This window comes from Pelmatolapia mariae, linkage group LG7 (assembly GCF_036321145.2).
Source record: "Pelmatolapia mariae isolate MD_Pm_ZW linkage group LG7, Pm_UMD_F_2, whole genome shotgun sequence".
NCBI classification, from domain to species: Eukaryota; Metazoa; Chordata; class Actinopteri; order Cichliformes; family Cichlidae; genus Pelmatolapia; species Pelmatolapia mariae.
In genome coordinates this window covers 2,866,803-2,890,232 of record NC_086233.1, presented here as the reverse complement: position 1 = coordinate 2,890,232, position 23,430 = coordinate 2,866,803, and the positions used below count along the sequence as shown (strand labels likewise).

The 23,430-nt window shown below is 42.8% G+C and overlaps 2 protein-coding genes across 3 annotated transcripts in view; one reads left to right on the top strand and one right to left on the bottom strand.

The window, feature by feature from the left end:
• The window catches only part of cmip (c-Maf inducing protein), a 45,903-nt gene extending 32,061 nt beyond the window's left edge, over nucleotides 1–13,842 (top strand). For both annotated transcript variants that reach the window (XM_063477573.1, XM_063477572.1), the window contains 12 exons: nucleotides 574–1,029; nucleotides 1,131–1,196; nucleotides 4,650–4,676; nucleotides 4,770–4,818; nucleotides 4,902–5,009; nucleotides 5,106–5,222; nucleotides 6,282–6,422; nucleotides 7,798–7,845; nucleotides 7,937–8,083; nucleotides 8,174–8,279; nucleotides 8,377–8,447; nucleotides 9,731–13,842. In XM_063477573.1, coding sequence (XP_063333643.1) covers nucleotides 574–1,029; nucleotides 1,131–1,196; nucleotides 4,650–4,676; nucleotides 4,770–4,818; nucleotides 4,902–5,009; nucleotides 5,106–5,222; nucleotides 6,282–6,422; nucleotides 7,798–7,845; nucleotides 7,937–8,083; nucleotides 8,174–8,279; nucleotides 8,377–8,447; nucleotides 9,731–9,784 — 1,390 coding nt within the window. In that variant the 3' untranslated portion in view covers nucleotides 9,785–13,842. The remainder of the gene's footprint in view (nucleotides 1–573; nucleotides 1,030–1,130; nucleotides 1,197–4,649; nucleotides 4,677–4,769; nucleotides 4,819–4,901; nucleotides 5,010–5,105; nucleotides 5,223–6,281; nucleotides 6,423–7,797; nucleotides 7,846–7,936; nucleotides 8,084–8,173; nucleotides 8,280–8,376; nucleotides 8,448–9,730) is intronic.
• Nucleotides 13,843–14,804: 962 nt separating this feature from the next.
• plcg2 (phospholipase C, gamma 2) overlaps nucleotides 14,805–23,430 on the bottom strand; it is a 44,605-nt gene continuing 35,979 nt past the window's right edge. The window contains exons 26-33 of the mRNA XM_063477568.1: nucleotides 22,385–22,487; nucleotides 19,316–19,519; nucleotides 17,944–18,083; nucleotides 17,692–17,800; nucleotides 17,045–17,209; nucleotides 16,181–16,269; nucleotides 15,933–16,096; nucleotides 14,805–15,478 (exon numbers count right to left, since the gene is read on the bottom strand). Coding sequence (XP_063333638.1) covers nucleotides 15,436–15,478; nucleotides 15,933–16,096; nucleotides 16,181–16,269; nucleotides 17,045–17,209; nucleotides 17,692–17,800; nucleotides 17,944–18,083; nucleotides 19,316–19,519; nucleotides 22,385–22,487 — 1,017 coding nt within the window. The 3' untranslated portion in view covers nucleotides 14,805–15,435. The remainder of the gene's footprint in view (nucleotides 15,479–15,932; nucleotides 16,097–16,180; nucleotides 16,270–17,044; nucleotides 17,210–17,691; nucleotides 17,801–17,943; nucleotides 18,084–19,315; nucleotides 19,520–22,384; nucleotides 22,488–23,430) is intronic.

Below are 23,430 nucleotides of genomic sequence, written 5' to 3'. Positions count from 1 at the left end.
TGCCATTTATAGCCCTAAACTAATCTGCAATGTTCCAGAGTGCCACAGAAATACATGAGCAATTATATACAAAAGAATAAATGGAAAGTAATTAAATACATAAGCTGATTATGTTTATTAAGAAGAATAACCTGAGGTTTGTTGGGTTCTTGCAGGACTATTCACAGTTTCCAGTTTTGCTTCTTATTAAATGCAGCTCATTGCTTATGGATGTAGCAACTGTGGCATCAGCCATTGGTGTGTGGATTTAACATTCATTCATTCATCAGCATTTTGGACTTGGTTTTTATTTATTTTAGAATTATTTTTTGAATTGTGTCTTTCTGGTGTTTCCCATCTGGACTCTTTGTTGATTTCACGGGCCCTCTCAGCTCATTATCACCATCCCTTTAGCGCTGTTCACCCCAGAGAGGAGCCACTTTTTCCAAAGCACTAACCCACGAAGGAGCTGTCACTCCAGGAAACATCGCTTCTGCCTCCAGCTACATCTCACCTGCGTCTCTCATCTGTGCTTACGCTTTTTCATGCACGCTCTCCAGCATGACCGATGTTTTCCTCTCTTGCTCGTTGCAGTCGGGACAACTCCCCCAGCCTGAAGGAAATCCGAAACGGCTGTCAACAGCAGAACGACCGCAAACCCCCGATGCCGCTGCGCCTGCTGCGGCCCGAACCCCCAACGCCACCTCCTGCCACCATCCTACCGCTCTCTACCACCCCCAGTCCTCCTCAGCCACCTCCCCCAGCCCCCACTAACCCCGTGGCTCCAACCATCCCCATCTCCTCTCCGACGTCCTCCCTGCCGCTCTCTCCTCCTCCCTCCGTTGTCAACTCCAGCGAGATCCTGGTGGAGCTAGAGCGGAACAACAATTCGGCAAACACCAAGCGGAAGGGCGGGCCGACGAGGGGCGACAGCGAACCCAACCTTATCGACTGTCTGCTGGTCAGCCCGGCCGTCAACACGCTCTCCATCCAGCTGCCGGCGCAGGCTGACCGAGTGCTGGGCTGCTTCGCTCTCATCCTCAAGATGCTGTGAGTTAATGCGTCAGTGCTGTAGCACGCCAAAACCATTTTTCTCCGGGTTGACAGGGTGACACTGACTCTATGTTCTTGCTTTGTGACTGTTGCTGTAGGTCAGACTATGACGACTGGAGACCTGCTCTGGCCAGCCTGCTGCAGCCCATCCCCTTCCCTAAAGAGTGAGTGTTCATCATAGATAATGTAGCATATGTTGCACGCTGCATATATAATAGGATATGCAAATTAAAAAAAACAAACAGATAAATCCACCATTATGTCACCCAGTGGTTTGAGCAGGCTCCATTCATAAACACACAGACACATATTTGAAAAAAGCACAGAACTCGGATTTGGAGAAAAATCTCCAAAAAACATCTTTTTTTTAATTAAAAATGTGTCGAACTATCAAAAAGTATTGCATGAGTTAGAATGCTGGATAATATAATTTATGTTATTAATGATGAAAGACCAAAAAGCACCTTGTGTTCATGGAGGCCACTGAACCTGCGGTCCCCAACCTTATTTGTGCCACGGACCGGCCTTTAAGGTGTCACGGATAAATACAACAAAATAAAATGATACGACCGAGACAAAAACTGTGGGATTTTGTAAATATAATAATAAAAGTGAATTCACTGTGTAATTGTGTAACTTTAGCAGCGTCCTCCTGAAAATGCGCCAACGACATTCAGAGTAACATCCTCCTCTCTGGTCGCTATGGTAACGCGTAAATATTTCTTTCAAAATAAGACACACAACTACAACACGGGAAAGACCCAGGGAAACCGAGTTAACGATAAAAACGCTGAAAACCATAAATTTCACACCGGAGCCTCAACTGTCGCGGCCCGGTACCAAACGACTCACAGACCGGCCCGGGCCGTGGCCCGGGGATTGGACCGCTGCACTACACAGAGCACTGGGGACTGCTCCAAACAGCAGAGAATTTGGGGTTCCTGCTGTGGGAACGTCAATTAAAACCCAACGTGTGCCTCTGGGGCTGAACAGTGAAGCTGTGCGGAAGCCCAACAAAAACTGCAGTTCCTGTTGTGGCCACTTGAGCCTGGTTCCAAAAACAAGCCAGTCCCCACAGACTCGCTGTCGCTGTCTCTCAGGGTGTGCACATATTTCTGATGAGGACCCGTGGGGGTGTCACTGCTGACGTGGTGAGGTACATTACCGTGCTTCCCAAAGGATCGCAGACTAGGGTGGGGGGCGGATTCCTACCCCCAGCGAGCCCGCTGTTGTTAGACATAAGTAGCCCAGAGCTGTCTTTGTAATTGGCTGCCTGATCCCGAGCTTCATTAACGGCAACTAGACAACAACTTGTTGTTTCGTTAGCTGGGGAACCCACCTGCGCCACTGTTACCTGGCTGATGTCTTCAGGCGTCATTAGGAAAAGCAACAATATTCCCCAGAACCCTTTAGCTTTGGACAGAGTGAGTCATCTCGTACAGAGTGAGAAGCATATGCATGCAGAGGACTAATTAACACATTACAAGTTGTTAGTCACACGTTAATGATTCCATAATTATCATCCCATACTACATGAATAATGCCACGAACAAAGAGGGTTTTTTAATAGCTATATGAAGTATTTTTAAATAATACTTTTTAAATGATATTTGAACTGCTTCACTGTGGGATCTTCTTGCTTTGTTTTCAGTCGTGCTCCCACCATTTCAAAATGTCTGGAAACACCACGATCTGCCAGCCAAAGGTTCTGTGATAGGCAACAGAAGCTGTTTGGTTAACCAGTGACGCTTCTTTCCACTTGACATTTTTCAGTGACCAGCATCAAAATTCTTTACTGCTAGCCAAAACATGTTTTGTGAGGTCACAGCGACCTTTATCTTTGACCACCAAGATCTAATCGTTCATCCTTGAGCCCAAGTGAATGTTTGTGGCAGTCTGGCAGTCACAGACATGACTTAGATGAGAACGAAACATTCTCTGTGAAATCTGTTGAATAAGGTGGAAACGGGATGTTTTATGCTGTAAAAACTAACAAATATGTAAACACACGAGCTTTCGGTGCATTCCATTTTATTGTGCACCAGCTAATTATAGTCATGGTCACAAGAAAATAATGTCAGTTGTAAGGATTTATGTATCAGGACATCAGATGCACTTGATTAATTAATTCTTGGCAAGTGTGAGAGGCTCCATTAAAGCAGAGGTATCGGCAGTTTGCAGTTCTGGAGCAGTCAGGTGTGTGTTAACACAACGCCAAGGAGGAAAGATATCAGCGCTCATCTTAGAGGAGCAACAGTTGCTGTGCATCAATCTCAGAAAGGTTATAAGGCCGTTTCCAAACAATCTGTAATCCATTGTTGTACAGTGAGAAAGATTCATGACAAAAAATTCAAGGCAATCTTCAAAGGTTAAGATAAAAGGTTAAAATACAGTTAATTGAATAAGTAGGGCTTCTTTGGCTTGCAGAAGAACGCCTCTTCTCTCTGAAGAACATGGCAGCATAGCTCAGGCTTGCAAAGCTACATTGCTTCTGGAAAATAACTTCTGTCCTTTGGAGAGAGACCAAAGTGGAGATGTTTCACAGACAGGTCAGCACGGCGGTGGAGGGATGATGATTTAGGCTTGTTTTACAGCATCAAGGTGCTGCAGTGGCCCAATCACAGTCCAGACCTCAACCCGGCTGAAATGCTGTGGTTGGACCTTCAGAGAGCTCTGCAAACCCCAGAGCTGTAAATAAGAGTAGGCCAAAATTCCTCCACAGTGATGTGAGAGAGTGATAGAGCCATGCAGAAAATGATTACATTACTACATTACTAAAGCATTTGAGTTAGATTTTGTTTAATACATGCTGGCACAGTGTAACATGTCAGGTTTTCTTGGATGTACTTTCCTAATTTTAAGACCCGTTAAGGATTAGATCATTTATTAAGTGTCGATACGTAAAAATCTTCCAATAGAAAGTTTGTGCTTTCTTTTTACTGTGCTTGTATATTTACAGTGACGCACTGATGAGCACCAACATGGTTTTTCCTAGAAAAATGGCCCTCCATGTCTTCCCTGTACTTTCCACTCATGGTTGCATTGTTATGACAACAGTGGGGGGGACGTTCAGTAGCTATGATCCATCTTTTACAGATGGTCTCTGGTTGTCATTGGCTCCTCACAAGAATCTGATCCACTCTGCAGATCAGAGCCTGTGGCATATTTTTATAGAGGAAACGAGTGCAAAGTACACACAGAGTCAAGTAATTCATTCATAACTTTCTGTGCAGTTGTGCATTGTAACAAAAATGCACAGTTGTCACAGAATCCCTGGATTCATCTCCCAGCTCACCGGGGTGTCTCGGCACGCCATTTGGGAATCGCTGATCTGGGTAACAAACAGTTCATAGAAGTCATGCGTACACGTGCTGGAAAAGTCATAATGAGCTCTGCACTCCCTCTGCATGTGGACCGTATCCACCAACACAAAGTAACACCATGCCTCTGTGTCATCAGCTTGACATCACTGTTAGAGAAAGCGCAGACGTGATGCCGAGGCAGCTTCCAGAAAGCACAGATGTGCCATAAAGATCAGCTCTGAGTCACGCTGCATTTAAAAATGCGTTCATGTATTTAAGGCTGTAACACCTCACATATCTCTGTCTTCTCTGCAGGGCTCTTGCACATGCCAAATTCACAAAGTAAGTAACCGAGACATGCTCCTGATAAATGAGGTGAACTCGAGCTTTCAAACAAACTGACCTTTGTGTCTTGATATTTCTGTCTCTAAACAGGGAGCTGAAATATGTCATTCAGAGGTTTGCAGAGGACCCTCGGCAGGAGGTGTGTGTGTGTGTGTGTGTGTTCAGGTTGATCTCTGCTTTAAGCCTAAGAAAGGAGAGTCACCCTGTATGTGTGCTTTCCAGGTCCACTCCTGCCTGCTCAGCGTGCGTTCAGGGAAAGATGGCTGGTTCCAGCTCTACAGTCCAGGAGGCGTGGCCTGTGATGACGACGGAGAGCTCTTTGCTAGTATGGTGAGTGTATGAACACACATGTGCACACGTAAGCATCGACACAGTCATCCTGAACTGTAACGTGACCCACCTCCTGCTCTTCCTTCCATCCTCCAGGTTCATATCCTGATGGGCTCCTGCTATAAGACCAAGAAGTTCCTCCTCTCTCTGGCTGAAAATAAGCTGGGCCCCTGCATGCTGCTGGCCCTCCGTGGAAACCAAACCATGGTGGAGGTGGATGATTTTCAATCTTTCTACCTTATAACCATGAATTATGTCCTGCTCTCCTAAATATATACACATTTTGCAGTTTTGTGTCTTTTTGTGGATTCTTTGGGTCACTGTGGGGTGTTTCTACACTGCTCCGTGGTTGTTTTTATTCTAACCTTTTTGGTCTTATCGCATCACATCTCTGTAATTTATCACTTTCTGGTTGTACGTTTTCACATTTTGGTCATCTTGTTCATGTTTCTGTCTCTTGGTGGACACTTTTGACCACATTTCCTTACTTTATGCGTCTCTGAGGCCATTTTTTATCTTTTTGTTTGTGGTCATTTGGTGTCACCGCAGTAGTTTGTGTACAGATTTTATTTTAGTCTTTATCACTTTATAGATTTTCTGCATCACATTTGGTTTGTTGCTCCTCAGCCTCACTTTCCAGTCGTTTCCTCACTCTAGTAACTTTTTTTTTTGGCCACACTGTGGCCATATCTGTCTCACTTTTAAGTCACTTTACCTCTTTATGTGGATGTTTCCAGTCTCGTTTTAATCATTTCTTCTTTTAAAATTAGTATTTGTTGCTATATTGTCTTGTTTTTGTTCATTTCTCCACATCTCTCTTTCTGATCATTTCATTATTTTGGACATTTTGAGTCTTTGCGGTTGTTTTGCATGGCATTTTGGTCATTTTATTCTCACCTTAGTCTCTATTTAGTCCACCCATGTGCAGTTTGGGAGTTTAATATTACTATCTGGCATAGCTGTAGCTCAGGAGGTAGTTTAGGTCATTGACTAATTGGTGGTTCGATCACTGGCTGCTCCAGTCTGCATGCCAAAGTATCCTTGGACAACATGCTGGATGCCAAGCTGCTCTAAAAGGATTAATTGGAGGGTGAATGTGAGTCTTAGACATAGAAAAAAGTACTTGTGTGAATTTGTGAATGAGTCAGGTCGAGTAGATTAAGAGTAGAAAATCCATTTACCAACACTGGGCTGCACTACGTGTTGGTTTCATCACATGTTCTGGTGTTTCAGTATATCAGCAGCTTTAACTTGTGCATGACATGTTTCCAGATCCTGTGTCTGATGCTGGAGTACAACATCATTGAAAATAAAGACACCCAGCTGCAGATCATCTCCACCCTGGAGAGCACCCAGGTGGGGCTCCGCATGTACGAGCAGCTCTGCGACCGACAGAGAGAGCTCAAAGAGCTGGTGAGTTCCAACTCCACCTCACACTCTCATTATTTAGTAGGAGCGCCGAGGCCTGCAGCCAGCACGCTGCTGCCAGCACGCTGCTGCGGGTGCACGGAAAAATAAAGTCACCAGCTTCTCATTACTGCAAATTCATGTGTCGTCAGTAACGCATGTGACCTGGTTGTAGATAATTGTCAGTCTGCAATTCTAACACACTGGTGATGGTTGTTGACAGTCTGAGAGGTCATGCACACATTAGGGACAAAAGGAAGACATAAGGTGCATTTACACGCATCCACATGTCAAATATTATGTGTATGAACACGTTTGGATATAAAATCCTGCCGTTTACTCTAAAAATCTTTGGAGGTTGTAGTTTTTTTCTTCCTTCAGAGCAGCAGCAGAGACAGGTGTTGGGAGAAACTGATGATAATAATAATGATAGCTAGAATCTGCAGAAAATACATGCATGTGAAACTGCCAATGTGCTTACAATGTATAGTTGTCACACACTTTTCAAATTCACAGTAAAGTTTAGACTCTTGTACTCTTCTCCAATTATAAAAGTTTGTGTTTTTTAGTGTATATTTGATATAAATGTCACTACATTTCCTTAGACGATTTACACAACACACATTTTATATTAAAAAATCTGAAAAAGACGGCATGTTATGGAAGCAAAGTAGTCTAAATCTGTAAAATTAACAACTTTATATCAAAAAAGTGTCTGCTTATTACTGCTGTCATAGTTCTGTTAAAATAAGTGATAAAACAACACATTTATCTTATATTTGCTTAACATACGTCATTTACGCTGATATGTAGACTCCATTTATTTGCAATTCAAATAAACATGTCTATATTCCATAACTTATCTCGCCTCCTTTTTAAAAGGCCTTCCCAGTAACCAGCTGTTTTCTTTATCACACCAACACAGCGGTACACCGTTATCTCTCAATAAACTTGAAATGCAGTGTTAGATAATTGAATAAAATGGATGTAAAGAGAGTTTGTGAGTGAAGGAGAGAGAATAGAGCTAAAACAAAATGTGCTGCTGTTTAAGGTTAAAACATAATAATCTGTCTCCCAATTGATGATGCAGAACTGAATTTCATCAGTGAATTTGCAGGTCATTACTGTGCAGGCCAAAATCTTGCCCCAGAAACACCACATTTATGTTATGTAGGAGAATAATTTTTTATTAGTGGTTCTAACTGAAGCAGGACGGGAAGCATTTTTAAAGCATCTTATTACTGAAATTAAACACGAGGTGATCAGAGATGTGCCTCAGTGGGAAACGCCTGCAGCTGCTCACACGTGCCATCTACTGTTAGAAACGATTCCTGCAAGGCCTCAAGCTCAGACGCCATCTTTCTTTCTATTTTCTCCTCAGCAAAGAAAAGGAGGCCCTACCCGGCTGACTCTGCCCTCCAAGTCCACGGTGAGATCGCACTGCTGACACAGACACTGTCTTGGAAAAGAAGCAAAACTCTTGATTTAACTCTTACAATAACCTGTCATCACCTCTCTAGGATGCGGACCTGGCCCGCCTGCTCAGTTCAGGTTCTTTTGGGAACTTGGAGAACCTGAGCCTGGCTTTCACCAATGTCACCAGTGCCTGTGCTGAGCAGCTCATCAAGCTGCCTTCACTCAAACAGCTCAACCTCTGGTCCACACAGGTAAACACAGCTGCACAAGGAAATCATGACTGTCTATGAGCCTACAGATGCCTAACAGCTGCCCTTTCCTTGCTTTGTTCCATGCTTCAGTTTGGGGATGCAGGACTGAGGTTGTTATCCGAGCATCTGGCCTGCCTTCAGGTTCTGAACCTGTGTGAGACTCCCGTCACTGATGCTGGTCTCCTGGCGCTCAGTTGTAAGACATCTTGCATAGGAAGCATTTTTATGACACAGTGAATGTCCTTGATAGTGTGTGTGTGTCAACTCTAAGTGCAAATGTCTGCCTGTTTCAGCCATGAAGAGTCTGTGCAGCCTGAACATGAACAGCACCAAGCTCACAGCAGACACATACGAGGACCTCAAGGTAATTCAGTCAGTGTTAAATGGTTCCCCTGCTGTTCTGTTTCTGTGTGGCACCTAATGCTAAATGAATGGAAAAAAGCATGCCTCGGGACCTTTATCGCTTTGAAGAGAGGTCTTATATCTGATGTCTACACAGAGTAATTTGGAATGGACTGATAGATGCATACATATTTTTTGTATTAATACAGTGAAAATAAATGGTTTTGACAAAGCCACCAACATCTGACCCCATGATAGCTAAAACTGTGCTTTACTGACAGCTAAAGTCAATTTGATCATTTAACATTAAGCTGCACAATCCCTCGAGGCGGTCGAGGCAGTAATGTCACATAATAAAACTGAATCTGAGGAATATTTTCTACGTGGGATTTTGAGTCTTGGCTGAGCTTTTTAACCAGCTGCTTAAAGCTCTGCTTTTCCACTATGTAACTGCACCAGAAATTTCCATCCACTGTTTATTCTTCCTCTCACATGGAGCGCAGCTAGCGAGCACTCTAACAATGCTTGGAGGGGTCATTTGTTTACTTTTGGGCAGCACATCAGCAGCTGCTAGCATCTCCTCCTTGTGTGCCTTTATAGCCTGGCTGTACTCAGCAGTGTGTTTTTGTCACCAGTGGTGAAACAAGTTGTTTTCACCTTTAGTAGGAACAGTTTTCTTGCCAGTGATTGTGATGCCTTGAAGGGTGTTTAGGTAGCTTAGTGTTTAGGTACACGTGGCTCTCGCTCTCAGACATGTCTGGGCTTGCGTTGTTGTTGTGCATGCTAAGGAGCTTAAACGCAGCTTTATCGATGTTGCTGGCTCACCTTTATCACTGGGACTAATGCTAAAATATTGACAAACAGTAGTTGTTAAAATAGTTGGTGTACTACTTCCTGTTTCCGTGTTTCACAGCTTTCTGAGCTCAGCTGCACTTATCGCCATTAAAGACTGCTCTCTGCTGGTGTTTTTCATGCAACACATCAGTGCATCTCCATCAGTTGTTTGGTGGTTTAGTTAGTTGGTTTTTTTTAAGGTATTGTATACCCTCCACTGAATTTTTAAGCACAGTTATGAATGAAATCCCTCCCTGAGCCTGGTTCTGCTGGAGGTTTCTTCCTGTTAAAAGGGAGTTTTTCCTTCCCACTGTTGTCAAGTGCTTGCTCATAGGAGGGTTGTTTGATTGTTGGGGTTTTTTCTTTATTATTTGGCCTTTGTCTTACAATTTAAAGTGCCTGTTTAAATTTGTTGCTGTTTAAATAAAACTAATCTCAACTGAAGTGTATATTGTTTGTGTTCCTCTCCAGGCCAAACTGCCTAACCTGAAGGATGTTGATGTTCGGTACACTGAAGCATGGTGATCGGCCAAGCTTTCAGCAGCCCCTTTACATGCCGAGACACACACAAGCACGATCACACACTGCACACAAACTCACACACACATTTCATCGACGCCATCATTACACCAGGAACCCTAACATCACCCGGCCTGAGGATCACCCCGTCTGATTAGACACTTGCTATGAGGAGGAGCCTTCACCAGTTTCATCACCGATCCCGCAAAGTGACACCGTCACCGGGAAGGAACTTTGTGAAACTCATCGCTCCTCTTACCTCGAAGGCCCTTGTTGTTTTTTTGGTTTTTTTTACAAACGACATCAGAGAACGAGAGGACCCGATGTACTGAAATACCGGAACCCTGCTCCCTCTGTCCTTACCCTTTGCCCCGTCCTTTCATACGTAGTCTCTCAGTTTTCATAATCACTCTTTTTTTTCCCCTCTCAAACCTCTGCGTGTGCACCTCATAATGAAATCCCGAATCGAGGAAGGCTTCCCCCCCCGGAGCCTCTCGCTGGCGTTTGCCCCTCATGGAACGAAGGCTGGATGGACGCAGCAGCTCGCCTTCCAGTTCGTCTTTGATCCGATCCACGATGTAGCTCTCCCGACGGACGCAGTCAACTGTTATCGAGTCCTCGCTCTCTCTTTGCTGTCAGTTTTCAGGATCAAATTCCGGCCTTTTCCAATCTTTCACTGGGAAAATGAGGTGCTACCTCAGAGAAAAGAAGACTGTGCCTACTCCTCATGTACAACTCGCGAAAAGGAGAAAAAGAAAACAAAAAAGGTTTTTATCAACTTGAATTAACATATTTTTCCAGACATCTGTGCTTTCATATATTGTGTCTTTCTATATAAAACATAAGGAGATGCCCACCTCCCTCCCCATCACCTCCCCAACGATGACATTTTGGGAGCTCTGCAGGAATGTCAAGGGTGATGGCAATATTTGGTCCTTTTTAAATTGCCTTCAGTGTGCGTGCTGAAGCTCTCCCGTTTCTATTTAATAGGACAGTTGTGTAGCAGTAGCTGGGTGGTCTGGGACTGACTGATATTTATAAGTTGTCTTTAAAACCTCCGACACATTGTCTTTCCTGGATTTCGTTGGGAGGTATCAAAGTACACAGCTTTTTGTTTTTTTTGCATCGCATTATCCAAGAAGCCCTCGCAGATCGCCGCCGCACATGGACGTCCGTGTACCAAAGCCGCGGTGGCAAACTTCAGAGTGGACTTCTGAAATCGGACCTGTTTAAACCAGACCCATCACCAGCTGAGAGTTGTATATTTTCATATCCCCCTTTGCTCTCGTTTTTGGTCCCCGCCGTGCAGGTGCTTTGGGACGCTTTTGAAGCAAAGAACTCGCCAAACGTCTTTACTCTGCTTTGTTTTTTTGAGGCAAACCTGAGCGTGGTGTCGCCCCCCTGACGCCGTTTGCCTCTCCGACCCCCTTTTCTGAGGTCCGAGCGGAGGAGTCGCAGTGCCTCTAGCGGATGAGTCACTTGTTGTGTCTTTTTACCTGTCCCACGACCTGTTTTGAATCACTCTGCTGTATTTATATTACGCCATATCACGTGGATGACATTTTTAGGCTAATTCTTATCAGAGGATGGGACAAAATTCTTGTACATATTCGATCACAATAAGGGACGAGTAATCGGGGAGGGTGGGGCACCTTCTATTTGCCCGTGTACATTCCCTCAAAGTGTTGCCTGTTTGTTGTGGCAGCGTTTCATACGATGTGGTAACTGCCCTGACACACTGCAAGTCTGTCAGAATCTATTCTCCTCCCCGTGTGCGCGTGGTTTGGGCGGATTTGTCTTGGAAACTCAAGGCAAGCGCAACTGCATCCATCCATTTTATTTATTCGTGTCGACCTGGGGAACGCTCCAGATGCTTGTTGAATCAGAGGACAGGACGCCGTCCGCTACGAAGCGCTTTGTTTCCTATTTATTGGGTGCCACGACAGTTTTCTGTTTGGCCTGTAGGTGCGGTTTGTGTACGGCCATCTTCGGGTCTAGCTTTAGGACATTGTGCTCTTTTTTTCATATCCCGTATGATGTACATATGAGTGTATATAGTCGTCTTCTACCTTTCTCTCTTTGAACCATTTTTGAATCCTCGCCCTTCTTCATCTCCTTTCTGTATTTCTCTCAGCCTCCTTTTCTTCGGCAGGCTGTTGTTGCCTTCATCTTAATGTGTGTGGTTGTTTTTTTGTTTTTCTTCTTTTCACACAAAGTGCTCTGTAATCTAAAAAAAATGTTTTCAATGCGTGTTATATTTTATGTTTCTCTCATTCGATCACTTTAATCAAACATTTGTTTCCGGTGTTTTTGTTGTTTAAGGTTTTTTGCACGTAAATGTTGCCGCGTCATCGGATATGTTTTTTCGTTATTTTGTTATTTTGTTTTGTAAAAATACCATAAAGGGTTTGATCACTATCTCACCAGGTTGAGGACTGAAATGGAGACATCCCATCCGGCTGTTTTGTGATTGGTCATAGCCAGGATCTACCCATGAGTCTGCTGTTTGAGGCAGTTAAAGCTTTATTCATGTTGATTTTCTAAAACAGCCAATGACACTTGGCGCCTTTGGACTGAAGCCGAGATTTAATCATTTAAACGATGGCCATTTTTTATATCACGAATCGTATCGTATGTGGATCACGCTGACTGTGATCATATTAAATAAAGTTGGTGATTCCACACATCAGCGAACCGATGATTCAGTCTGATTTTACTGTAGTTGTTTTTATCCCCGATGGTTTTGAAGGATGAACGGTTTGACTCTATTTTAAGAGTGACATGAAGAATCCTGATACCAATATCACGTTTATCTGGTTGACGTGAAGCCACAGCCATCGGCTGGTTAGCTCAGCGTATCAGGAGAAATGGTTACCTTGACTTTATCGAAAGGTAAAATAGTCCTTCCAATACAATACCAGAGTTTCAGATAATGAGGTATGTGCGAGTAATCCACGAGCTCGAGCCTGATCGAAACACTCAGTTTCAGAAAGTTTCTTTTTTCTGGTCTAGGATCTTTATGATGTCATGCTGGAGGAGGGAGGAGCTAAAACAGACTAGAAGGGTTTTCTCGCACTGCTTCCAAGGCACACAAAGGACGGGGGACGAAGTCTAAATGGATCAAAACTCCAGCTACGCTATTATTTTAAACATCCTTGTTGCTAGACCAATGTGCTTGTGGCCTTTATGGGGGTTGTTACAGGGTGTACGACTAATGCTATTAAAATAAGATAAAGCAGAAAAACAAACATCACCCAGTGGTCTCCAGATTGTGATCACAGCTTAGCAGCTTTTAGGCTACAAGCAACCTGCAACACAACACTGAGCTTCAGTGCAGCGTAGGATCTCCAGAGACTGTAATAGTAGGGAAAACTGGCTGAGGTAAGGAGCTCGTGGCTGTAGCTTCACCCTTAATCCCAGAGGTAATTCATCAAACTTGGCGTGAAAGCAGATGAGCCCATTTCCCATAGTGGGTTGTTTTAGGCCACGTTGACTTGTCCAAACTGTGAGCCTGGGGTCCAGCATGTTGAGATTATTATTATGTTTCTCTTTCTTTTTTTTTTAAGTGTTACTCTAGAACATGTGCTGGTTGAAAAGTACCGTCTCTCCTGTTCGGCCATGTCTCCTATTTCCTGTGGAGCTCACTGCGCTTTCCTCCCCGTTCATCTGTCACCTTTTTTTAATAAAAAAAACATTTTTTTGTAAAGTTTCTACCACACCTGCGTCATGTACAGCTGTGCTCGAGTCTTAACCATTGTTATGGAAGGAACAGGGTCAGACAAATCTGACAGACTGAAAAAAAAATGCAACTACTTCAACTTTATTTCCCATTCCTTGTAGTAAAATCATTTTGTTGGCAGCTGGAAAAGGGGCGCCCATCATGTTTCTCTCTCTTTTTCAGTCTTTCGGTCGCATTGATCTGCTTCTCCTGCCGAGTTATTATTATTGCTGCTGCTGCTGCTCTGTGGCTGTTGTAATAAAAATACAAAAGATCTTCAACAGGAAAATAACAACTATGATGTGAAATAATTTCAATCAAAAATAAATTGTCTGTGAATATGTTATCAACCGGGTGTGTTTTTTCTTTTCTTCATCTTATTATATCAGTGTAATGGGGGAAAAACATGAAGCTTTAGCTGTTAGTGAGAAAACAGAAGAAACAAATGGTTTTGCAGGTGGAGGACACGTTTCCCTCATCTTTTTGGACAGTTTCTTCTCATTTAGCTGGAGTCAGAGTCACTGCTGCTTGCATGAGGTGATACCTGGACCCCACAGAGGTTGCACAGGAAGTCCAGCTCCTCCAGGATGGCACATCAATACATGCTTTTACCAGAAGGCCATTTATTCTTCTCTGGTATATGTCTTCAGCCTTCTTCTCAGAGCTTGCAGCCTTTGTTTGGTGGCATCTAGAGCCTCTGTTTTGGACAGCTTGCTGTACCTCATTTTGACACCCTTCTGCAGCTTGCATCAACATCTTTCCAGCCTTTGTCTTCATCTGCTTGCATCCTTGATCTTATACCCAAGTGGTTGTAGAGCAGTAGTGGTTTCAGTGATGCTGGTAGTGGAGATGGAGCATAGGGCAGTGTTGCAAACATCTCCTGTGTTGAGATGAGCTGGGGACTTGTTCTTTGTCTCGAGTCCAGCCACACTCTTCATGCTCAGTAGATGTATCTGTCATTGGTTTAGCTGCACTGCTCTTGTCTACCGGGGTTGGCTCATTACTTGCATATTGCTCCATACTGTACTTTAGCCTATGAATCTCCAGAGAAGCTGGAGATCCATAGGCTAAAGTATATTCCTTTATGGAATATGTTTTGTTAAAAATTGTAAGTGAGCAAACTTACAGGTAATTATTTCCCCAGTTTTTGATGGAGGACTTGCTCTTTTGTTCGAGGTCTCTCTACGCTCCTCTCGTTTTTCTCCTCACTTCAAGTGTTTGGCCTACTGCTGTCCCTGCAGCCTACTTGCAGTACTTGCAGTGGAGCAGAAAACAATGCAATAAATACAGATAAAGAATATCGTTCACCAAGCATACTTTATTGACTCGATTCATGAGGAAGTCAGAGGAATTATGGGACAGCTATAACCACAATCTGCCTTCATATTAAATAGAGGAAACACTCACTGCATGAGATTACAGATCGGATTTCCATATCAAACAAACATTGTGAAGAAAAACGTCACACTGGTGAAACTGCACAGCAAAAAACCCCCAAAAAAAACAAAAAAAAAAAACACATTCAAAATGACTAAAATGAATTAAACACAAGCTCCCTGGCAGCAGAACAGCCCTGCAGTGAAATCTTCATTATTTCAGACTCCGCTCTTTAATTAAAAATAAATACCATCAGTGTAACACGATGCAGTTTGATAACAGACTGAATGCAAACATATCAAGCACAATGCTGGCTACTTGGGCTGTTGTAATGGCCTCTTACATTTCCTCCACCAATTCCATATTTCAAAAACTCCAAAACATTAGGAACTATTTTTTTCAATCTTAAATAAATAGAAAACCATTCGGGATACTGGAATGTTGCCATCTTCGGTGGAAAGATGGGGAAAAAAAAAAAAGATCTTCCAGATCACAGCTCCCATAGCAAACATTGATAGTAGATTTGAAGCCTGCTGCTCACACAGGTTAGACAAATGAGTCCTCAGGAGTAAAATTTACTGTTGTTTATCTTCTTTTCCCTTGACCTGGAGAGAAAGACGGACAGATTGAGAGCAGAGAGTAACAAGTATCACAGATTAATTGTCATATATTACAGTATATGTACATATTACAGTATGCGCCATGAAACGCAAATTAGATAATCCACCAAAAAGCTGTTTTATGGATGGAATTTCCTAATCGGTGAAGTGAATATGAACTCTGGAGTTTATTCCGAGCTTGCCACTGAAATTTGGAAGCTGTGGCAGTCTAAGGACCTCAACTGAAGTGAAGCAGGCCATCCGCTGACGGCAATGAAATCAGTCTGATAGATAGGCGGGATGTTAGCGGCAGCAAAATCAACCAAAATATAACCAAGCTTGGTAAAAATGGTAAATTTAAGCTTGGCAAAAGACCCAAAGACAACAGCAGCAGACGAACGGGGTCCTTTCCGTGAATAGACTGTCGCTGCTAGAGTATTCCTGCACTTTTCAGACTTACCTTGGATTTTCGCCAGTGCTGCCCTTCCTCATGAGGTTGTTGGTGGGCTGGGCCAGGGAGGATCGCTGAAGGTTGCTGTGTGTGTCGTACAGGAAGGGTTCGCCCAGCTCTGCCTGCTTCTTCTTCAGCTGGCTGGAAGACGAGTACAGCTCCTCCTCCGCTTTCTGAATGATACGTGCGAGTCAGGAGATCACAGAAATCCAGCCACAGTGACATAAACGTCGATGCGTTCCTGGTGCGTTACTCACCCCGGCCTGCTGCACAGTGATGTAGACCAGAAGAGAAGCTAGCTCCAAGTCTTCACTGTAGCCGTTCTTCAGAGGGACAGAGCGGTAACCTGCAGAAGCAAACCCAAAACATTTCATTTCCTTCATTTATTCATATTGCCTTGATTTGTGTTATAACTTGATTCATTCATGGCATCATGTTGTTTTCGACTTTTAAAAATCACTTTTAAAAATTACATTTTTTAAAATTTTATGTAATCTCTTTTTTATAAATCCAGTTTTTATTTTACAATCTTAAGCAGTAACAATGGATCTAGTTTTGTTTTTACAGAAATACAAAAAACGTTGTTTTCAACGTGACTGTATGAGTTGTTTTCCCTCTAAACTTAAAATGTCTTAAAATGAGTCACAACCTAATTTCACTTCAGTGTGTGGTGTCAGTCATCCCAATTAGATATTAAAGCTGCGTCACACTCAGAGTGGAAACTCCCTGATTACAAAGAATCTAAAAGTTTACATTAAAGTCTTTGGCCAGGATACAAGAGACATGAGCTAGCCACTGTCTAATATTACTTAAATATCAAATGATTCAGAATTGTTTCACCTCTTATCTGTTTCATTAGTTCTAATTTGAGAAGTGGAGTGTCTCTTCTTATTAAAATATGAGCCCCATACAAGAAAGTTAATACAGCAAAAGCAAGTACACCTGTGAGAAAACTGGTGAACAAGGAAATTGTCTTGAGCTCCACATGATATAGTTCTCAGGTGAAAGTATTCTCAGTGCGTATTAAATCTTGCTTCTAAGTAACATTTAGTTCATGTAATAATGATAACGAGCACTGCTTGAGAGTGACGGTAACAGAAGCTGCGTGTATGAATTCCCACCTGAGCGGAGGCCTTTCACAGGAAACGTGGCCTGAGCTAGAAAGTTGGGGTCTGAGAACATGTCCTCCTCGTTGACGACGAAGCGCAGGAAGGTGAGTTCAGGCTCATACACACTCAAGACTACGCGCTCTGAGCCTTTCCACACTGGGTTCAGACCATTGTCACCTGCAGGGGGCAGAAACACACAAAGATTTAACCTGTGAAACCTTAAGTCCCCGTTAAATCGAAAGTCCCCAGAACCTCAAGCTGAAAAGAATAAAAGTTCCCGCAGAATTGCAGCTAAGGCCGAAGGTGCTCAAGCTCTGATTATTTTAAGGTTTTACATTATTATATTTTGTGACGGACGACCTCTCCCGGCCTGTCCCGCCTTTTGCCGTGTGAGAGGTGGGATGGGCTCCAGCCCCCCACGTCCCACAATTTTTCCACTGAGAGATCGAAAGCCCCACAAAGACGAGGCAAATCTCAGTGTTGATATAGATACACAACAACCTTATTAAAATTTTACCATCGATCATCTTTCAAATCTCTAATTCCTGCAGAAAACACTGAAACAACGAACATAAGCTACATTTTTAATAGATGTATTAAAAGAGAAAAACTAGATGAAATAGAGTAAAAATAGAAAGTTTGCTGGAGAATCTCCTTACGATAGACGATGGTCTTGTACTTCTCCTCTGTGTGCCCGCACAGCTCGATCTCCACAAATGGACTGGCGATGCTGCGGCCTGGCTTCGGAAGGTGTCTGGCACCAATCACCTGCAAGGGACGAACACAACTGCTCTTATTCTCTGCACACCATCGGGCCCAAAGTGCATTTTTGTACATAAGTCGACCCTGAACATGACTCATAGTAATGACAGAGGCACAGAGAGTGTGTGTGTGTGCGTGTGGCGGCATACCTTGACCACAATTTTGTATTTGACTTCCTTCTTGTCCTGATGAGGGTCGTAGCTATCCATACGCATGAACTCCGGCTGCAGCACGTAGCCCGTTTGTCCGTTCAGACTGAAGAGGGCGTTGTTCAGCTGCATGTATTTATCTGGGTGGACACATTAGCATTACAAGAACCTGAATAACTTCACAGTGTCACTTCTCCTCCAGGCAAATCCTGATAATATTCTAACAGGTAGACTCGATAGCGTAACCTGTGTTATTTTTTCAGGTGGAGTAGACAGATATCCCCCAAAGACATGACAGAAAACATAAAGAGGGCAGTTTGAGTTTAGCTTTAGTGAAGCGTGATGCACTGGCAACCCATCAGCAGTCTGAGGGTTCAGACTTGGTGGTCATATCTTTAAATATCGGGACATAATAAAAATGACCTGGTTCTCAGCAGGTCTTAAAATGAGGTAAATGTAACTTTAAATGAATCCCAACATATGACACATTGCACTGTGCCATTATTTATTGAACAAAAACTAAGACAAGATGCTGAAGTAACGTGTGAAAAACTTAGAACTCCACCATGAACTCCTTTTATGTATTCTGGAGTCAGATGTGAGACCATCAGTCCCACAGCCCGACTGAGATGCTGTGGATAAACGAACTGAAGCCACACCGTAAAGAAGAGTGGGCCAACATGTTTGTTAACCTCACACAGAGAACAGGTATTTGAAAGACTGTACAGGCTACAGAACCATGGGGTGGACACACTGCTTCTGCATGTTGGTTTAGCCCTAGTTAACTAAATAATGACAGTGTCAGGTGTTGTTCATCTCAGCTCATACAAACCCAAATGTACGACCTGCTAAAGACTAGATATTTTTTTTACTTTGTCCTCACACTTAAATTCTTAGTAATATACAGATAGTGTATTTTCTCTTTACCGTGACTGTAACTAGGCTCAAAAGACAAAGACATAGTGTCTCTAAACACATAATATATGGGTTTATAAAGCTATTCATAGCCAAAATACTACATATAAGTGGAGGAATATAATGAAATAAGCATTCAGATACTACTAATAGAAGATTTCTTGTATTAATGGGGTGTTAAATCCTCTATTATTTTCCATTTTCACGCTTTTATTTCCTCAGACTTATTTATTTCTGCATTTTCATGTCCTTTCATGTGCCGATCCTCGTGTTGCTCAACCTACAGGCGGAGGTTTATTCTAATTTTATATGTATATTCTGTCATATATACAAATATTTTAGCGTGTTTTTGTACTTTGCTTCTCTAGAATGTTTTCTTGTCATAAGAAAATAAATGAAAAGCCCTCAAAACTGTCTCCTTCGTCCTCCGCCGTGTGATAAATGAGCACTGCTGTACCTGCTGTTTGGAAGTTGAGAGCCACCATGTGACAGCCGAGGGCCCACATCGGGTAAGGGTCATAGTTTGAGGACTCGACGCGCTGGCCTTTCGGGTAGACACGACTCAGAGCTTTGCGGTTGTACTGCAGGAAGTCTTTGGTGCGGCTCTTTCCTGGAAGCTTGTTCTCCACGAAGGAGCGGACCTCCTTGTAGCTGTAACTGTCTGCAGAGACAGGAGAGAGGGGAGAAGTTCAGTGGTTCAGCCACCTCACCTTCGCTGCTTGCTAAAGGAGGGAGCTAACAATTAGTTAAAGCGAGCTAAACAAATTAACTGGTGGACGAAGGATTTATTTCAGAGGGATGTTTGTTTAGGGACTAGATCAGGGGTGGGCAATCTCAGTCCACGAGGGCCGGTGTCCCTGCAGGTTTTAGATCTCACCTTGGGTCAACACACCTGAATCACTGCAGTTTGTTACCAGGCCTCTGGAGAACTTCAGGACATGTTGAGGAGCTAATTTAGCCATTTAAATCAGCTGTGCTGGTTCGAGGACACATCTAAAACCTGCAGGGACACCGGCCCTCGTGGACTGAGACTGCCCACCCCTGGACTAGACTGTGAAAGGATGCACGTCTAAACTGCATCTAAACCCCATCCTCTCACACATTTTCACTCAGTCAGAAAATTCTGATCATTTATGGTCACAAATCCATATTTTTAGATCTTTGTATAAAAACAAAGCTGACAGTTGTGAGACTTTATCAGAGGTGAAAGCACCACAGCAGATGCTTTTGTGTGGAAGTAACTGAGAATAAAACACAAAAACATGAGGCTGATTTTCCTGGCCTGGCTTTTTATAGCAGATAACCTTAAAAATATTCTGCAGTAGATCAAAAACAGAATAAAACCATGAATCAACACATGAACATTACCTGATGCTGCTGAAGTGAAGCAGAGCAAAGTTACAGAGGTTTGATTAGAGACACGGCTAAGAGCACTTTGGCATCATTTGTAAAAGTTTACATTTCTTCAGTATTGAACAGCAGAAATGAGGCTTTCTTGTCAGAGGTTATTTTTGTGTGATAAGCAAGCGAATAATGCAGAAAACCGAGATTTGAGATGGTAAACTGGTCTTGAAGTACACAGAGACAGAAAGAGCTGCGCAGGAAGTGTGATTTTATCGTGGTGGAAGAAGGTAAGAAGGAATAAATGATGATGTTTATCAAACGAGAAGCATAGTTTTGATCTTTTGCTGCTGGTTCAGTCAATTTTGATCAGAGAGTGACAAAAACTGCAACTGCACACTTATGACTCTCTTTGTGTTTGCACAGTCTCAAGAACATTGGGCAAGTTAGTCTGCTGCCATATAAAAACTGTAATGGCCCTCGATTACTTCTAGATGTGCAATGCTGCTGAATAAGAGGACCCAGAGAGCTGTCTCAGGCTGCTGTGTTATAATTCACTGTTAGGTGACTTTAATGATCCATTAAAGGTTTTAACTTAACCCAAAACACAGCAGCAAACATTTTCTCTCACTATTGATGTTGATCGGCTCCATAGGAATAAAATATAACTGAATTTATCTGAACTGGATGTCATGCTCAACAAAAATGAGCAACAAGCACAGAACTTTGAAGCTGGTCCATCAGTTACAAATCCTGCTCACTTCAGCACAACTTCCTGTTTTCTTTTCAGTAACCACACTCCACATGATAAGTGGTGGTCATCAAACGAGATGAGCGATTGTGGGTTTTGGGGCTCTAACAATGAGTGGCTGTGGCGTGGCATTGTTTCATGTGACTGTGCCCGCTTCAAATCGGTCTTTTCCTAATTTTGAAAGTAACACATTTAAAAATGAACCTAAATAGTATCAAATAAATGCTACATAAAAGCTTCTTGTAAAATGAGTTTTATGTACAACGCGATTAAATAAAGGTTTATAGATGCTTTCAGATTTAACCGTGTTTTTTCCCTTCAGATGCTTATTTGGTTTAGAAGCTGATATTGCAGATCTGTTATTTGGAAATGTCACAGAGTCATTCTGAACCTACAGAAATCAATTGTGGTGCGAATGTAGTTTTAGCATCTATTTCCAGATTGAGACAGTGCATCACAGGAAACCTCTTTAGATCTTTCCTTTTGGTCACATCCTGTTTGTACAACAACCTGTGGCTGAACACGGCGAGTTTCCTCAGCTCAAATAATTCCTCGGCTAGAAAGACTCATTAAATCAATGTTAGAAACTGTGTAGTTACAGGAGTCACGGACGTGTATTTCAGGATGGGACCAGCTCTTGAGTAAAAGTATCTAAACACTTTTGTGACTGCAATTATATTTTTAAAATTGTGTCATTCAAAGGAAGTTTAGCCACCAACTAACAGAAAAAACAACATCTAAAAGTCAGAAATGAAGAAGAAGGTGTCTGCTTATTCATTGCAATTCACTGAAATGAGATACCACAGAGACTGCACCTATAAAAGCTAAAAACGATACCCGATTTAAATTTGGCAGCTGGACCTGTAAAGGTCACCTCCTTCTGTTTGCCGTGTGTGGCCTACATAACAGGCCCGGCACACCAAACACAGTAACTCTGATTAGCAGTGGTCAGGCACTTTTACAGTTGTGAGCACCCTGTGGCACACCAGTCAAAGTGACGTTTACTAAACAGATGAGTTATCAATAAATCCACTGATCAGGACAATGTTGTTGCAAGCTAGACAGGGAAATGTTTGTCATTGCAGGCTTTAAACATGCTTTTTTAATCCTGCAAAGCTGGGTATGAGTATTGCCTGCAGTACTCAGATCTAAATGCACTTTTGATCTAAATTTGTGGTTTTATTTTTCAGGCCCGGAGGCTGTACACTTTGTACAATAACTACGTTGCTTTTAAAACTGGAGGTCTGGAGAAAAGCGATTCAAACACAAAGCTTGAATTCATCTTACTGTGACATGGAGTTACAAAAGTAACACCGCATTCACCAATGATTTAGATTCTTAACCTCAGATTAAATAAGTGAGGCAAGGTTTCATTTTAAAGCAGCGTGCAAAAGCTTCTGTCTGCATTTGACATGTGAGTTGACACGTATTTACCAAAGCGGTCCTTCTCTTTGCTGCGTGGCTGACAGTAGACCACCACCTCCGACATCTCCTTGGCAACCTCTGCCTTCTTCTCCACTTCCACCTGTTGTTTCATCTGATATCGGACAGAAAAACAAGTCATTTCCTGTTTGCACTGTAATGTGGACAGACCACCTATGAATATAGACGCCGATGTGGTTTTGCATCTTGCACTTTGCTTCGGTCAAACTCTGTGCTAGCTTAAACAAAAACCGATTCCCGACAATATACAACCCTCCTGTAAGCTCACACAGATGATGCTCTTTTACATCATTTCTTTGCAGTTATAGTTTCTTCAGTTATTATTTTTTACATTAATTTTGTATATTTTTAAATGATTTCAAATTACAACAACACTTGTCTTAAATTGCCTTACATCGTATCTGTGGTATCAGATAAGATACCACATGATCCTCTGTGAGCAAGCACTTTGTGACGGTGGGAAAGAAGAACTCTTTTAACAGGAAGAGAGCACCAGTAGAACCAGCTCCACTGACTGAACGAAGCATTTTGTGTCTCACTGTAGCCAGTTTTTGTCGTTGTAGTTGTTAGTAAGTAACTTTGCATTTACTTGTAGTCACTTTGTATCTCGTTTAAAGTCACATTCTCACAAGCCTAGAGAACACTGGATGACACCCCAGTTGCTAGGGACGGGTTGCAGAAGGTTACCTGCTGTTGCCAGGTGATATTGGTTGCAAAGATGCATACACTGCTGCACCAAAGACCTGCTTGTGATTGCTTTGGTCGCGGGCAGATTCCTCCCATCACCAGTGAGATTTGCATTGGTTGGTTTCAGCATTAAAGGCAGAACTTTGGATGCAAACGTTCTGTTTTGTGCTGCAGTTTTTCCAGTTTCACTAACGCTTGGTGGTTAGTTTCCAACTGTTTGCATACAAGTTGATGTCTTCCATGCTATCTACAACACGTGGCAATCAGCAAGTGACCAAAGTCTGTGGTTGCTGGTGGTTTTGGTGCAACCTCCAGCAATCACATCCCAACGGGTTTTATGATGCGGGCTC